We start from the raw sequence: 16585 nt of genomic DNA on the forward strand, positions 1-16585 counted from the left end.
CTTAATTTAAATTTAACTTAATTTAAATTAACTAAATTTAATTAATTCTAATCCAGGATTAGAACTGGATTTTTATGAATTTATAATAAGCATTACTTAACGAGCAAATCACAACACCTTTTTTTTTGGAAAAGTAATCAAAAATTTCAAGTTATTTCCCACTCCAACATGAATACACATACGAGTATATTTCTTCACATAAAAAATATGAAATGTGCATACCAGGAGTTCATCCATGCTAGTCTGACATTTCTCAAGGTTTATCCGTTTGATTGCCACTTTCTCCTTCTTAGGGGCACAATATGCTGCTTGGACCACAGCTGTTGCTCCACTTCCTAAAAATAAATACATAAATGAGTAAATAAATAGATGAATAGGTAAGAACATGACATTTCTAATTCCCACACAATTTAAACAAGAAAATAATTTGGGGTGCCTGGGTGGCTCAGTCAGTTAAGCACCTGACTCTTAATTTCAGCTCAGGTCCTGATCTCAGAGTTGTGAGACTGAGCCCCGCACTGGGCTCCACTTAAGATTTTCTCTCTCCTGGGGCGCCTGGGTGGCACAGCGGTTAAGCGTCTGCCTTCGGCTCAGGGCGTGATCCCGGCGTTATGGGATCGAGCCCCACATCAGGCTCCTCCACTGTGAGCCTGCTTCTTCCTCTCCCACTCTCCCTGCTGTGTTCCCTCTCTCGCTGGCTGTCTCTATCTCTGTTAAATAAATAAGTAAAAATCTTTAAAAAAAAAAAAAAAAAAAAGATTTTCTCTCTCCCTCTCCCCCTCACCTCCAGCTTGGGGACATGCTCTCTCTCTCTAAAAAGAAAAATAAATAATAAAATAAAATTAACAAGAGAATAGTTCTTATCTAGTTCCTACACTCAACGACAGATAACACTCGAAAAAGTAGGGTGTCAATAAAAGCCAAAGCCTTGACCATTTCATAGAATTGCTATTAATACCAGCTGGGAGGAAGAATCAAAAGGGCTACAGTTCCAGTTCTAGCGCATGATGGCACAGGCTCACATTTCCCTATTCCTCTCCTCTAAATACACCTGAATACCCTAGAAATAATTTAACAATCATATAATGGCCCTGACAGGTGGAAAGAAGGTAGATGAGCTAGGGGCCTTGGGATGTGAGGAAAAGCCTGCAACCCAGAACCATCAACACAGACAGACAAACAAATGAGAAAATCTTGCTTTCTGGCCAAAGGACTGTAAAAGGGGAAGCTTATCAGAGACCTAAAGGGGAGACAGACCCTTCCCAGGACTCCCCAGTCCCTATCCAGGATAGCAGGAGACCCCAACTCACTACAACATTGGCATTAGCAGGGCCTCCACCCCATCCCCAGACAGCAGTAGGCCGTATTTGCCACACTTGGGCAACGTCCAGCTAATCTGCCCTTAGCAGTAGCAGAGATGGGGACCCACACCTACCAGTCAGCCCGTGCAACACCTGTAGAGATCAAGCAGGAGTTCCTGTGATGCCAGAATAATAAAGAAGAGAATAGCACTGCAAGAGCTCTGAAAACTAAATTATCATAGGAAATACACAGCTCCCAAAAGCAGTCCAGAACCTACACACTAAACCTAAATAGTTATTTGCCTACAAAAATAGAAGATTTAAACAGGATAAAGACTCTCCTGACATTAATGTCTTAGATTCCAGGATAAAATTTTTTAAAACTCACACACCAAGAATCAGGAAAAACATACATGAATAAGAAAGAGAACCATACTGATGCCAACACCAAAATGAACCACAATCTGGAATTATCTGACAAGAATTTTAAAGCTGTCACCATAAAAATACTTCAATAAACAATTAAGAATTCTCTTAGATAAAAAAAAAAAAAAAACAGAAAATTTCAGCAAAGAAACAGAGGTTATTTTTTTAAAAACTACCAAATGGAAACTATGTATACAACTGAAATATGCAATTTCCAAAATAAAAATGTGTTGGATAGGCTCAACAGTAGAGATGACAGGATAAATTCGGTCCTGAGGACAAGAGCAACAGTTTACTGGATCTAAACAACAGAGAGAAAATGGACTGAAAAATAAAGAACAGAGCCTCAGGGAGCAGTGGATAATAATAAAAAATCTAAAGTCCATGTGGTAGGTAAAATAATGGCCTCCCACAAAGTATCCATGTCCTAATCCTTGAAACCTGTGAACATTACCTTATATTGCAAAAAAGACTTCGCATGTGTTTTTCAATTAAATTAAGGATGAGAAGATTACCCTGGATAATCTGGGTGGGCCCAAGGTAATTATAAAGGTCTTTCTTTTATAAGAGAAAGGCAGGAGAGTCCGAGAAGATGATGAGATAATGAAAGCAGAGGTCAGAGTGATGGGACCATGAACCAAAGAACAAGTACTGATATATTCAATAACATGGATAACCACGAAAATATTATGCTGTGTGAAATAAACCAATCACAAACTGTATGACTCCATTTATATTAAATGTCCAAATCAGGAAAATCCATTCAGAAAATACATTACTAATTTCCAGGGGCTAGGAAGAGAAGACAATGGGAAGTTACTGCTTAATGGGAAAAGGATTTCTTTCTGGGGTGATGAAAATGCTCTGGAATTAGACAACAGTTGCAAAATAGCATGAATATACTAAAAAACCACTGAAATGTACACTTTTAAAATGGTGGGGTTTATGTTATACAACTTCTACCTCAACTTCTTAAAAAAGATAAAAGAAAACTACAAACAACTTTAGCTCGGGGCGCCTGGCTGGCTCAGGCGGTAGAGCATAAAACTCTTGATATCAGGGTTTTGAGTTGGAGCCCCACGTTGGGTGTAGCAATTACTTTAAAATAAAATCTTAAAAAAAAACAAAACAAACAAAAAAACTTTAGCTCATAATTACACAATTTAGGAAAAAATGGGCCAATTCTTTGAAAATAACTATCAAAACTCAGTCAAGATAAAACACATAACCTGAATAATACTAACACTATTAAAGAAATCAAATTTGTAATTTAAAAGTTCTTGAAAAAATCCCCAGGCCCAGATGGTTTCACTGGAGAATTTTACCAAACATTGACAGAAGAATTAATAGCCATTTTACACGTTTTCCAGAAATGCAAGAAGTGGGAACACATCCCAACTCACTTTATGAAACCGATTATTACCAATCCCAAAAGCAGACAAAGACATCACAAGAATTAAGAAAATTACAGACCAATCTCTCTCATGAAGTTAGCTGCAAAATCCTTAACAAATTAGCAAATTGAATCCAAAATAGCTAATACACCACAACCAAGTAACATGTATTCCAAGCATGCAAGACTGGTACAATATGAAAAAAAAAAAATCAATGCAATACATATCAATAAGCTAAAGAAAAAAAATCATATGATCATGTCAATTGACACAGAAAATCATTAAAAAAAATTCAACACCATTCATAATAAAAAGCTCTCAGCAAACTAGGAAATGAGGGGAACTTCTTCAACTTCATAAAGAACACCTACAAAAAAACTTATAGCAAACAACATACTCAATGGTGAATGACCCAATATCTTCCTTCTAAGATTGGGAAAAAGGCAAGGATGTCCATTCTCATCACTCATAAGCAACAGAGTACTGGAAATCCTAGCCTTCATTATAAAGCAAAAGAAATAAGAGGCACACAGGTTGGAAAAGAAGAAAACAAAACTGTCCTTATTTTAGATGGCATGGTTGTTTATAAAGAAAATCCCAAGGAATGTACAAAAAAAGTTCCCAGAATTTGTAAGACAGTTTTGCAAGGTTGCAAGATACAAGATCAACATATGAAAATCAACTTCATTTCCATATGCAAACACAAGTAGAAACCAAAATTTTAAAATGCAGTTATCATTTACAATTGCTCCCCCCAAATGAAATACTTAGGTATAAATCCAATAAAATATGAAGAGGATACGTATCCTGAAAATTATAAAATACTGATGAAAGAAAGCAAAGAAGGTCTAAAAATTGGGAGAAACTTACCATGTTCATGGATTAGAAAACTCAACATACTGAAGACGTCAATACTCCCCAAAATGACTATATATAAGTTTAAAGCAATTCCTATCAAAACCCCAGCAAGGTATTTTGTACACAGACAAGCTCATTCTAAAGTTTATATGAAGTTCTTTTATGAAGAACAAAGCTGAAGGATTCATACTATCTAACTTCAAGACTTACTATAGGTTCAAACTTCCAGTTATAAAAAAGGTAACTCATGGGGATATAAAGTACAGCATAGGGAATATAGTCGATGAAACTGTAATAACTTTTTATGGTAACAGACAGTAACTGGACTTATCACGAGGATCATTTCAAAAGGATCAAAAATCAAATCATTATGACGTACACCTAACAGGCTACTGCATGACAATTATACTTCAATTAAAAAAATACATATTAGGTTCTCAAAAAATAAATGCTGACTGATTAATTTTTTTAAAAAAGACTTATGATATAGTTAGAGTAATCAAGACAATGTGGTATTGGCAGAAGAACAGAATCATCCATACAGAGAAATACTATTCAGCAAGAAAAATGAACAAACGATTAATATGCACAATTACTTGGATGAACCGTAAGGGCATTATGCTGAGTAAAAAAAGCCAATCTCAAAAAGTTACACTTTTTTAGGACTCCATTTGTATATTACACTCTTGAAATAACAACAAAGACGGAGAACAGATGAGTGCTTGTCAGGGAATACGGATGTGGAGAGAGAGGTTAAGTACCACTATCAGTAGCCCGGCTATCAGTGGTCTGAGGGAACTCTGTGGTGGGATAAAGTTCTGTATCTTGAGTTTACTGGTAGTTCCACAAAAGCACACATGTAACAAAACTGCATAGAACTATATAGATACACACACACAAATAAGTACAGTATACATAAAACCAACAAAATCTGAGTAAATTCTGTGGTTTGAGAGAAAAAAAAAGGCTTCAACCCGTCCTCTGCCATTAATAACATAATCTTCAAACACCATTTGCACAATGTCACTCATCAGATCAGTAAACCACAGCAGCTACTTGACACAGTACCACTTGATAACTGAACAACTTGTTTTCCACATTCCAGATGCAATTCATTTATCCCCATCTCCAGGCCTCTGCAGATGCCATTTACCCTGCTTTCTACGTATTAATCCATACCTGCCCCTCCTTTGAAAGCCCAATGTACAACTCACCCAACTTCAGGAAGCTTCATGCAAAACACAGAGTCAAACTTCAGCCCCACTACTGTTAGCAGAGTAAGTCTTCATTTCCTGCCTATGTGCCAGGGACACATAAATGCTCAATAATTGTCGCTACTGTTCATTTCTTTACCCTTTATCTTCTTGTTAAATGTTTAAACTGTTAAAAGACATTGCTGTGTCTTAAGTATTTGGCACAGGGCAGGTTTATTACACTTCTAAGGTACTTGAATCTTAAGCAAAATGCATGAAGAAAAATCACCCTCACCAACTCCCCATCTATACCCATTCCACTAACATTGGTTTTTTTCACAGTTTTAATCACTGGTATGACCAGAGACTAAACACTGTCCTGTACAAATACTCAGCCTTGAACAAAACTGAATTGTAAATACTAAAAAAGGAAAAATGAGCAATCATTAAATTTTTCCTCCTTCCTCTACTTTCTCCCATCCCCTTCCCAAATAGCGATTTTTATCCAAATGTTGGCAAATGAGAACACAGGGAAAGAAAAAGTGCTCTATGTACTGCACAGTAATTATATTAAGAAAAAGCAACCTTGAGCACAATGCTTCATGTAAAATGCAACATGCTTTCAATATTCTGGGGGAAATACTACCTAGCCACTCTCAGGCAAAGGATTCAGTTTGGAGAATGAGATATTTACTTTAATAAGATTCTACGAGAGCCTGTAAAAGAGCTAATTAGATCATCCAAGAGAAGTATATGGCAATTTAACACCTGGGGCTTTAAAACTTAAATTATCTAAGTGAAAAAAAGCAAAGCAAAACACTCTACAAAAGGATACATATGTGTTAAAAGTTTTCTTTAAAAAATCCACAGAAACAATTAGAAGCAGTTAACAGTGAAAAGGAGGACCTTATCACCAGAAGACAAAATAAAAAATATACAGTATTCCATCCTTAAATGTTCATTTTTCCCAATTTGCCATCATATTATTATGTATATTACCAGAAAAAATTTCCATTTCTATCATCTGTAGAGGTTGTTTTTAGGCAAACAGGCTTGAACAATGGAATGTAGAAAGGACCCACGGGGACCCACAGGCCCACCGGCGACCCATATGAAAATATCCATAGGCTCTAACTAACCAATGGGCTACTTACATCTGTCTCTGTCTCTGTATGTGTGTGTCTCTATGTGGCTCTCCCCCTCCCTCCTTCCCTCTCTCTGCTCTCCTTCTCTCTGTGTCTTGCTGCTCCTTTGCAGTATATTCAGTAAACTTCTATCTCCTTTCTCCTTTGTTCTGCCTTGGTGAATCCTTTGCCTGCACTGCTGGCTTCCACCAGGTTGTCACCCCACATTAGGGGGCCCCCATCAGACTGAGCAAGAGATATCATACCATCTTAAAATGAAATATGCAAATCTTCCAGAAGATTTCTGGATTCTAGGAAATTTAAGAAATTTCTTTCTAAGAAAGAAAAAAGGCTTGGTTATGATTTTGAAATCATTTTCAAGTTACAAGTCAACTTACCTGAACACCAGAATATGGCAAAGAAAAGACTATCTTAAACACGAACTGAGAGTTACCTATGTTTATATGGTCTAACTATAGTGAAATATCTAAAAAAGTCAGGCTCAGACAACATAGTATTAAATTTACCCTTTGTAATTATCATTTATTTCAGTGTTAAAAGTTATTTCATTAATTACTATTTATTGTTCTTATATATTCCCTCAAATATTTACTTTAAAAATAAAAATTAACACACAAGCTACAATAGCTAACACTTTGTAATACAAAGTTTTCAATTTTAAAAATCTCTTCACAAAACCATAGCAAGATAACACTTCACATCCACTAAGATGGCTGTAATCAAAAAGACAGTAACAAGTGTTGGTAAGGATGTGGAGAAACTGGAAGCCTCCTACGTTGCTGGTGGGACTGTACAATGATGCACTAGCCTTAGAAAAGAGTCTGGCAGTTCCTCAAAATGTTAAGCACAGATTACCATACAGCCAAGAACTTCAACCTCTAGGTATATACCCAAGAAAACAAAAAACGTACACACATAAATACTTTCACACAGACGTTCACTGCAATATTACTCATAAAAGCCAAAAAGTGGAAACAACCCAAATGCCCATCAACTGAGGAACAGAGTAAGACAATGTGGTATATTCACACAATGGTAATACTATCTGGCAATAAAAAGAAATAAGAGTTCTGATACATGCTACAACATGGACAAACCATGAAAACATGCTAAGTAAATACGCCAGACACAAAAGGCCATATATGGCACTGATATAGAGAACAAAGGCAAAAGAAAAAAATTACACTTCCTTATAACTTACAGCCCTACTTGAGACAGGCAGAGTAACCTTCCAGGAGCTTATTAGCTACTTCAGTGTTAATATTTTCCTAGAGGCAAAAGGCAACCTTAGCTTGACATTAATAGCCCGATATCCAGGATCCTGTAAAAATCTCTTTGGAAACTTCCTTTATCTCTACCCCCGCCCCAAAGATATATGTTAGTAATCATCCTCCAAGCATATGGCCCACTGATAGACATCTGAAGAATCTTATGACTAAAGTTTTACTAGACAGTAGTAAATGTCCTTTTCCTAACAATAGCTAGCCCCTCAAGGTCCTGGAAACCTCGCTTCCAAATTCTTTAGAGACTTATGCTATCCCTAACTCCGTTCCAACTTGAAAGTACGTAATCAGTCACTCCTCACAATCCCAGTGTAGCTCTTTCTGCCCAGAGGTCCTGTCCCCATGCTTCAATAAAACCACACTTTTTTGGCACCGAGGACGTCTCAAGAATTCTTTCTTGACCATTCGCTCCCAGACCCCAACATTTCACATCAGTATGATTCTATTTATGTAGAATGTCCAGAATAGGCAAATCCATACATGCAGAAAGTAGATTAGAGGTTGCCAGAGACTAGAGAAAGGGGGAAATGGGGAGTGCAGCTAATGGATATGGAGTTTCTAGAGCTATGAAAATGTTCTGGAATTAGACAGTGGTGATGGCTGCACAACTCTGTGAATACACGGAACAGCAAACCTTTTAAAAGGGCAAATTTCATAGTATGTAAATTGTATCTCAATAAAGCTGTTACTAAAAAATCCCTTCAAGTATGACATCAAATTTCTAACAGTATAAATGTGCTATAGATATTAAGATTTGAAAACAATTTACATACAATTATATAAATTCAACAGAATTTGTTCATTACACTGAAATCCATTTGAAAGTCCCTGATCAAAGCCATACATACACAACCACAGTCAACACTGATATGGATAAACCCAAATCACAACTATAACAAACCAAGCAAAAACTCTGCACAAAGCTCATGACATGCAAAATTCAAAATAAAATCCAATATTCAAGAACACATTGCCATTCAATGACATTATCCAATAGTGTACTTGAATTATTTTGACAATAGTTTAGGATCACTAACATATTCCTTGATAAGAACGATCGATCCAATAGGCTACTATTGAAATAGTTTGCAGTTTGCTTCTTCGCTGAACTCCCTTTGCTCTGCACATGAGTATGAGACAGAACTAAGCAGTACAGTAGTGCCTGGCATTAACTTTTCTCCCTCTCCCATCCTTTCCTTTCCAAGTTCTTTTGCATGCAATGCCTTTAGAAAATTTAACAACTCTCTTGCCTTCAGTGAGAGGCCGCTGCCCCACTCTGGGAAGTCCCAGAGGAAGGAAGCTAATCATGCAGGTCACATATCTATCAGGCAAAGATGAGAGGCATTCTTAAGCCAAAGAAGACACAATGAGGCCTCTACAGGGTACCTTCGATCCTAGATAACAGATGTCTTCCAATATGTTAAAGGTATTCCCTGACACGTTATCATTTTATTTTTTGCAAATGTGCTACCTAGTGGTATTTTTTTAAACCAGTATCAACTCTCAAACCACTTACTCTACCCCTGGAAAATCAAGCATTGATTATTTATACAAAATTTGAAATACTAGCTTTAAACATACTAATGTCATATCATACATAAACCAAAACCATGCTGGCATTAAAAATACAGACATAGCAATTTGGGGAGTTAATTCCTAGTCATTATTAAGCACAGACTTGATTTCACTAATAATGAAACACTCAACCTAGGTATTATAAATCATAATTGTCTACATACTAAAATACCTTTCTTTTACACAAAGAATCACTCATTTAATAAAAATTCTCCCTAGAAGCAAGATGTGATTTAACAAATGGCCGAAAGACAAAGTCGCCAGCACTTCCCACATTTAATGATAAAAAGAGACTTGCAGGCTCCAGTTCTTCCATGCTAACAATAAATCACTTTCATTGACCTTCATATTATCTTCCCCAAATACCAAAACACTATTCAGAAACTGAAAAATATTTTAAGGTTCTAACATAAAGGCTTATGGTAATTCAGTAAAAATGCAATACTCAACACCACTAATTCAGAATAGCTAAGGATGTTCTATCTTTCATCAGAAAAAATTTACTCACAGAAAATAATTATATAATGTAGATAAGAGGACAGGAAGAATACCTTTAAAATGTCTTTATAACTATTCACCAATTTTTCGAAAGACTTTGAAAACACAGGATTAGAGATACAGATTTTGGGGCCCTGGTTGGCTCAACTGGTAGAACATGTGACTCTTAATCTCAGGGTCGTGAGTTCGAGTCCCATGTTAGGCATGGTGTCTACTTAAAATAAAAATAAAATAAAATATTTTTTAAAAAGAGAGAGATACAAATTTTAAAAATACTCGTCTCTTTAAGGCATGTTCCTTTATGAGGAATTTTTCAAACTACAAGTCAATTTATGGAGTTTCAGCCATCACTTTTCTTAGAGTAAATACAGTCAAATAGAAAACATAAGTATGCATGGCACATAGTAAATGTTACTTAGTGAAACTTTTACTTCATTATAAAAACACATGCAAATTGTAAAAGAAATCTCTTAGGAACGGTTTAGTGAAAAGTGTAAAAGCTACTGCTCTAATGCCCAATACTAAGCATAGGACTAATGTGAAGAATAATATAATGGAAAATGTAAACCAGTTTCCAATAGAACATCCTAATTCAGACTTTCACTACTTTACACAGTTGTGTATCCTCCATGTACCATTCCCTACGTCCCCGTTTTTTCCACTGTTCTGTCCTCTCCTAGTGAGCTCTTTTTTTTTAAGATTTTATTTATTTGAGGGAGAGTGAGTGAGAGAGAGCACAAGGGGGGGGGGCAGGCAGAGGGAGAAGCAGACTCCCCACTGAGCAGGGAGCCGGATGTGGGACTCAATCCCAGCAGAAGACATACCCTTAACTGAGACACCCAAGCGTCCCTCCTACTGAGCTCTTAAACTGCAGTCTTAACATACATTACATACAGAATGGATTAAGTATACAAAAATATGAATGAGCTTTCTCCTAAAATTCTTCAAACTGGGTAACTACATCCCTCAAGACAGAAAAGGAGATGCCCAAAGGCATGAGGAGGACTAAAAAAATGTTTAGTCTCTGGCCACTTTACTAGACACAGAAATTTAAGAAATAAAGTTAAAAATGGATATTATTCCTAACTGTGAGGAAAAAATAAAGGAAATCAGCTGAAGATAATTTCCTCCAAATCTTGGCCAGCCATCATTATAACAGATACATATTCTAAAGATTTTAAGTGTTCTTTAGTAAGGTTTTGCATTCGACTAAAGAGCTAGCCCAGACTCATCATTCTGAAAGATGATTAAGGCACTGTCACCTGAATCAAGGGAAATATAAGGAAATTACAATTTTAAAAACCCTTTTCTCTTGTCAGCGTCATGTTGCAAATTAAAGCTCCTAGAACCGGTAAAACAGCTGTAAGAATAGTCATCATCATAAAAATCATGCTATTCTCTCCATACAAAGATGAAAATAAAGACACACTGCCATATGCTTTCAGTGATTATTCACACAGCCTGATGGTTTTGTAATGAATCATCTTTCTGTCCCCTATTCACTCTGGTAATCTCTCATCTCAACGGATGGTAACTCCATCCTTCCGGATGCTCCAGCCAAAACTCTTAGAATCTTTTCACATCTAATCCAATGGCAACTCTCTAACTCCAAACTATGTTATATCCAGCACCTGATTACTTCTCACCACCTCTAATACTACCTCTCCCCACTGGATAAAGTTTTCTTCCCACCCTTTCACCCTTACAAAACTATTCTCTACACAGCAGATTTGAATTATCCTATTAAAACACAGTTATATTCACCCTCCGCTCAAAACCCTGCAATGATTTTCATTCTTACTCAAAGCAAAAGCCAGGTACCCACAATGACTTACAAGGTTTCACCTCATCTTATGGTCAGGACCACACAACCCTACCTCCCTTCTCTTCTGATCTTTTCCAGTCTGCCTCCTCACCACATCTCACTCTGCTCCAGCCACTCTTGCCTCCTATTCCTTAGTCACATGAGCATGCTTCCATTCCACGTCAGGGTCTTCACTCCTGCTGCTCCCTCTGCCTGGAACAAGCTTCCTGCAGATAACCACAATATTCACTTGCTCACCTCCTTCAGGTCTTTTCTCAAATATCATCTTCTCAGTGAGGCTTTCCCTGACCTAGTTAAAACTCACCTCTAGGGGCGCCTGGGTGGCTCAGTGGGTTGGGCTTCAGACTCTTGATTTAGGTTCAGGTCATGGCCTCAGGGTCCTGGGACTGAGCCCTGCGTTGGGCTCTGCACTCAGTGGGGAGTCCGCTTGAGACTCTCTCTCCCTCTGCCCCTCCCACCGCTCTCTCTCTCTAAAATAAACAACTCTTAAAAAAAAAAAAAAAAAAACCTCACCTCTATCCCTAGCAGTCTCCAACCCCTTTCTCTGCTTTATTTTTGTCTTTTATCACCACTTTTATCACCACCAGTTTATAATCCTATAAACTCCATAAAAGCAGGGATTTCTGTCTGCTTCACTGCTGTATCCCTAACATCCAGAACAGTACCTGCCACGTAATAGAAGTTCAAGGGAAAAAATTACTCATTTAAGGCAGAGCAAACACAAAAATGGCCCAGTCTTCATGGGCATGAGCTCATTATTACCATCAGGAGCATTAACATTTATCGAACATTTATTCTGTGTGCCATGCTGAGCACTTTTACTTGCATTTCACTTTTTCATCTAATGCAATAATAATAATAATAATAATTACAAAAATAAGACTTAGGTCATAAACTAGTAAGAGGCAGAGTAGGGTCTAGAAACCATAACTACAGGATGACTCAATACCATGATCTTAACTGGTTAGCAACTGCCGCTTTAGAGTAAAGCTAACACTTATTAACTGATTACTATGGTTAAATTACTTACTTGTAATGTATTCAACTATTTTAATTAAAAAAAACCACCAAAGCCAACATTTTTAATTGTCTATCCAACATAAAATTTTCCCTTCTTCTTTAATAAGAGAACCTTGACCTATTTTGCTTAAGTAATAATGTGCCCAGCTAAAAAGCTTTATTTCTTAGCCTCCCTTGCAAATGGCCAAATTACATGGTTCTGGCCAATAAACTAGAAATGGAAGTCACTGGGTAAGGCTTCCAGGAAAGAAAGTTCTTTGAAAGGGAGCCAACTCAGGCATCACGTGCCTTTGTCCTTTTGCCATATTCTTCCAGGCTAGAACACAAGCATGAGGCTAGGGGTAGAACAACTACGCTACAACTATGAGAATGAGAGTTACATGCTAAGTGCGGTGGAGTAAAAACTAGGAGCCTGGGTGCTTAATTAGGGCACAGAGGCTGCCACTCCAGTTACAGAAGGCTGAAAAGGTACTTTACTAAGCTATTATTATTTGTTTTCCATTACATGCGGCCAATGCAATCCCTTATCTGATACAGCCTTATGAGGTTGTTGGCCCAATGCTGGCCTTTATTGATTGTATCACCATAGCTAAGTCTCCCAATCAGGGGGAGAAAATACACTAACCATTAAGCATCATTCTATTGATAAAGCATGATGTCTTTCACATTTATGGAGGGGCTAGAGGTGGGACCCTGGAACCTGTACTTGACAACCACTACTTTCAGATACCAAAATGTGTGGCTAGTGAACAATAATGAAAATAAAAAAGGAGAGGAGAAAGTAGAGAATAAAGCTAATGAGTTGCCCTCACCAAAGTATCGAAGCTAGAGAAATCATACCTTATTAAAAACAGATCTTAAGGGGGAACCTGGGTGGCTTAGTCAGTTAAGCATCTGCCTTCGGCTCAGGTCATGATCCCAAGGTCCTGGGACTGAGCCCCACGTAGGGCTCTTTTTGCTCAGTGGGGGAGTCTGCTTCTCCCTATGCCTCTTCCCCCTGGCTTATGCTCTTGCTCAATCTCTCTCTCTCAAATAAATAAATAAAATCTTAAAAAAAGTTTATTTGTCAGACAGCGGGGGGGGGGGGGGCACCTGAGGGAGAGAGAAACCCAAGCAGACTCCGCTCTGAGCACAGAGCCTGAAGAGGCGCTCAATCCCATGATGCTGATATCAGACCTGAGCCGAAACCAAGAGTCCAACACTCAACCGACTGTGCCACCCAGGCGCCCCAACCCTACAAATATTATAGGCTAAGTAGAAAGTGTAAAAAAAAATTACATTTCAAATAAATGCATGTGCTTTGATCAGAAAGGAAACATCACGTAACCACTGCCTTAAAATAAAATTCTTTGAAAACAGAAAATTCAAATGATCCCCCAAACTTCTTTTTCTGAACTCTAATCATTTGTTTCCTGAAAAAATTAGGTGTAGTTTGAAAAAATCACAAAGATTCATTTTGGAGATTATAGCTTATTACAAAATATTGTATTCTGAACATTTCAGCATGGAAGCAAATTCAGAATAAGAATACACCACTTTGTTGGGGCTGGCTACTTGTAATAAGCTATAGTTCAAGGAAAAGAATCTTTTTCCCCTCCCTGTTGGGAACTTTCGGGAATTTACAAATGAGGGGGAGACATTTAAAACTTACAAAATAGGATACACAAAAGAAAAATTCTACTATATCCAAAAGGGTCACCTTCAAAGTATCTGCTCCTATTAATTTTTCATTGTATTTCCCTTAATCCCTCATTTTAAGAATATTTCCTTTAATTAATTTCACTTAAACCCTCAAAATTTCCCTTTGTCAGACTAGGACTATTATTTTCCATTTTATATACAAAAACCAATCAAATTCCTACACAGAAACAAGGATGCTGAATTAGGCAACAGGAGAGTTGGACACAGGTGTTAGCTGTGCACTAATTAGCTCTATGACTGGTCATTTTACCTTTTTACGCCCCAATGTCCTCATCTGTGAAACAGATGGTTCATCTTACCTCACATCATTCCTTAAAAAATTAACTCAAAATGTATTGGAGGTCTAAATGTAAGAGCTAAAACTATAACACTTAGAAGAAAACACAGGAAAGAAAGTCTTTGTAATGTTGGATTAGTAAAAATTTCTTAGCTACGCCACTAAAAGTATCATCAATAAAAGAAAAAGTGATAAATAAAACCTTATCGAAATTCAAAGCTTTTTTGCCTTAAAAGTCACCATTAAGAAAATGAAAAGACAAGCTACAGACCAGGGGGAAAAATACTTGAAATCATGTATCAGGTGAAGGACTGACAACCAAATGAACACATACACACACACCCTATAACTCAATAGGAAAATAACCCAAGTGCAACCCAAATGGGCAAAACATTTGAATAGACATTTCACCAAAGGAGATATATGAAAAGCTAGTAAATAAACACATGAAAAGATACTCACCCTCAGTAGTCATTTAAGAAATGCAAAACAGAGCCACTAGATACCACTTCATACCCACCAGGATGGCTATAATCAAAGACAACAAATGCTGACAATGATAAATAGGAACCCTCATACATGGCTGGTGGGAATGAAAAATGATACAGTCATTCTGAAAAGGTTTATAAGTTTCTTAAAAAGTTAAGCATAAATTTGCCATATGACCCAGTAATTCCACTCAAGGAAAATGAAACATGTTCACATGAAGATCTGATGAGTGAATACTCATAACAGCATTATCCCAAATCGCCAAAAAGCAGAAACAACCCAATGTCCATTATGTGGTGTCCAATAAAAAGGAATCAATGTACTGATACAGGCTACAACATCGATGAACTTCGGAAAACATTACAGTAAGTCAAAGAAACCAACATAAAGGATCACATATTATATGATTATATTTACATGAATATACAGAAAAGGCAAATCTATAGAGGCAGAAAGTAGATTTGTGGTTGCCTGCAGCAGGGGGTGGGAACAGGGAGTGACTGCAAATGGACATGAGGCATCTTTCTGGAATGATGGAAATGTTCTAAAATTGGACTGTGGGGATGACTGAACAACTCTGTAAATTTACTAAAAAATTATAGAATTGTAAACTTATACAGGTGGATTCTGTGGTATATAAATTATAACCCAGTAAAACTGTTTTTACAAATGAAAAAATATTTGCTAAGTGAAATAAGCCCAACACAAAAGACAATATGTTATTATGACCTCATTTACAGAAAATGTCCAGAAAAGGCAAACCTATAGAGACAGAAAGATTTGCGGTTCCTGGGGCTGGGGGCGGGAACAGGGATTAACTGTAAACAGGCACAAGGATCTTACTGGGTGATGAATATACTCTAAAACTGGATTATGCTGGCTGGTGCACAGCACAGTAAATCTACTAAAAACCACTGGATTTTGTACCTAAAAATGGGTGAAGAGCATTAAATTACACCTCAGTAAAGTTATTTTTAAAAATAAAATGGTCAAATCACATTGGAGTTCTTAACCTTTTACCCAGGGCCCACTTTAAGAATGAGATGAAGACTAACCTTAACCCAGAGGACTAAGACTCCCTTTTGCCCACTCACAGACCCCCTACTGGCACGCGGATACCAAATTAATAAGTTTCTAAGTGTCTAGAACCCTATGCCACCTTTAACAGCTGGGCATAAAAAATGACCACAGAAAGATGTATACCTTTCCAGAAAGGAAAGCAAAATTCCTTTTCCAAAACAATGAAAAGGATCCCCTTCCCTTACTTTTCAGACATCATTTTCAAATCTCTCACTTAATTTCTTTCTTCAGTATGAAACTGACTGAGGGACCCAGAAGCAATCAATCAAGACAGAGACCTAGCTAGCTGTCTTTAGAACCAACCAGTACATGTCAAATACCTAGCAAGGACACCCATGACGTGGCTTAAGGAAAAAGATATGATTTCTTTCAGATAAAACTTAGCCCAGATTTGTTTTGAAACAAGAGGAAAAAAAGGAAAAAAGAAAAAAAAAAGAAATATGATAAAGTCTCTCTAAAATACAGACACATTGCAATAAACACAACTCTTAAGGCAGCTAAGGAGTTTTCAGCCAGTCTT

The 16585-nt window shown here is 37.2% G+C and overlaps 1 protein-coding gene across 1 annotated transcript in view; it reads right to left on the reverse strand.

Annotated features, from left to right (window-relative positions):
• Positions 1-16585, reverse strand: part of OXSR1 (oxidative stress responsive kinase 1) — a 93197-nt gene that overhangs the window by 74913 nt on the left and 1699 nt on the right. Inside the window, exon 2 of the mRNA XM_026496733.4 lies at positions 223-335. Coding sequence (XP_026352518.1) covers positions 223-335 — 113 coding nt within the window. The remainder of the gene's footprint in view (positions 1-222; positions 336-16585) is intronic.

The sequence above is a fragment of the Ursus arctos genome, unplaced genomic scaffold (genome assembly GCF_023065955.2).
Source record: "Ursus arctos isolate Adak ecotype North America unplaced genomic scaffold, UrsArc2.0 scaffold_20, whole genome shotgun sequence".
In the NCBI taxonomy this organism is placed as follows: Eukaryota; Metazoa; Chordata; class Mammalia; order Carnivora; family Ursidae; genus Ursus; species Ursus arctos.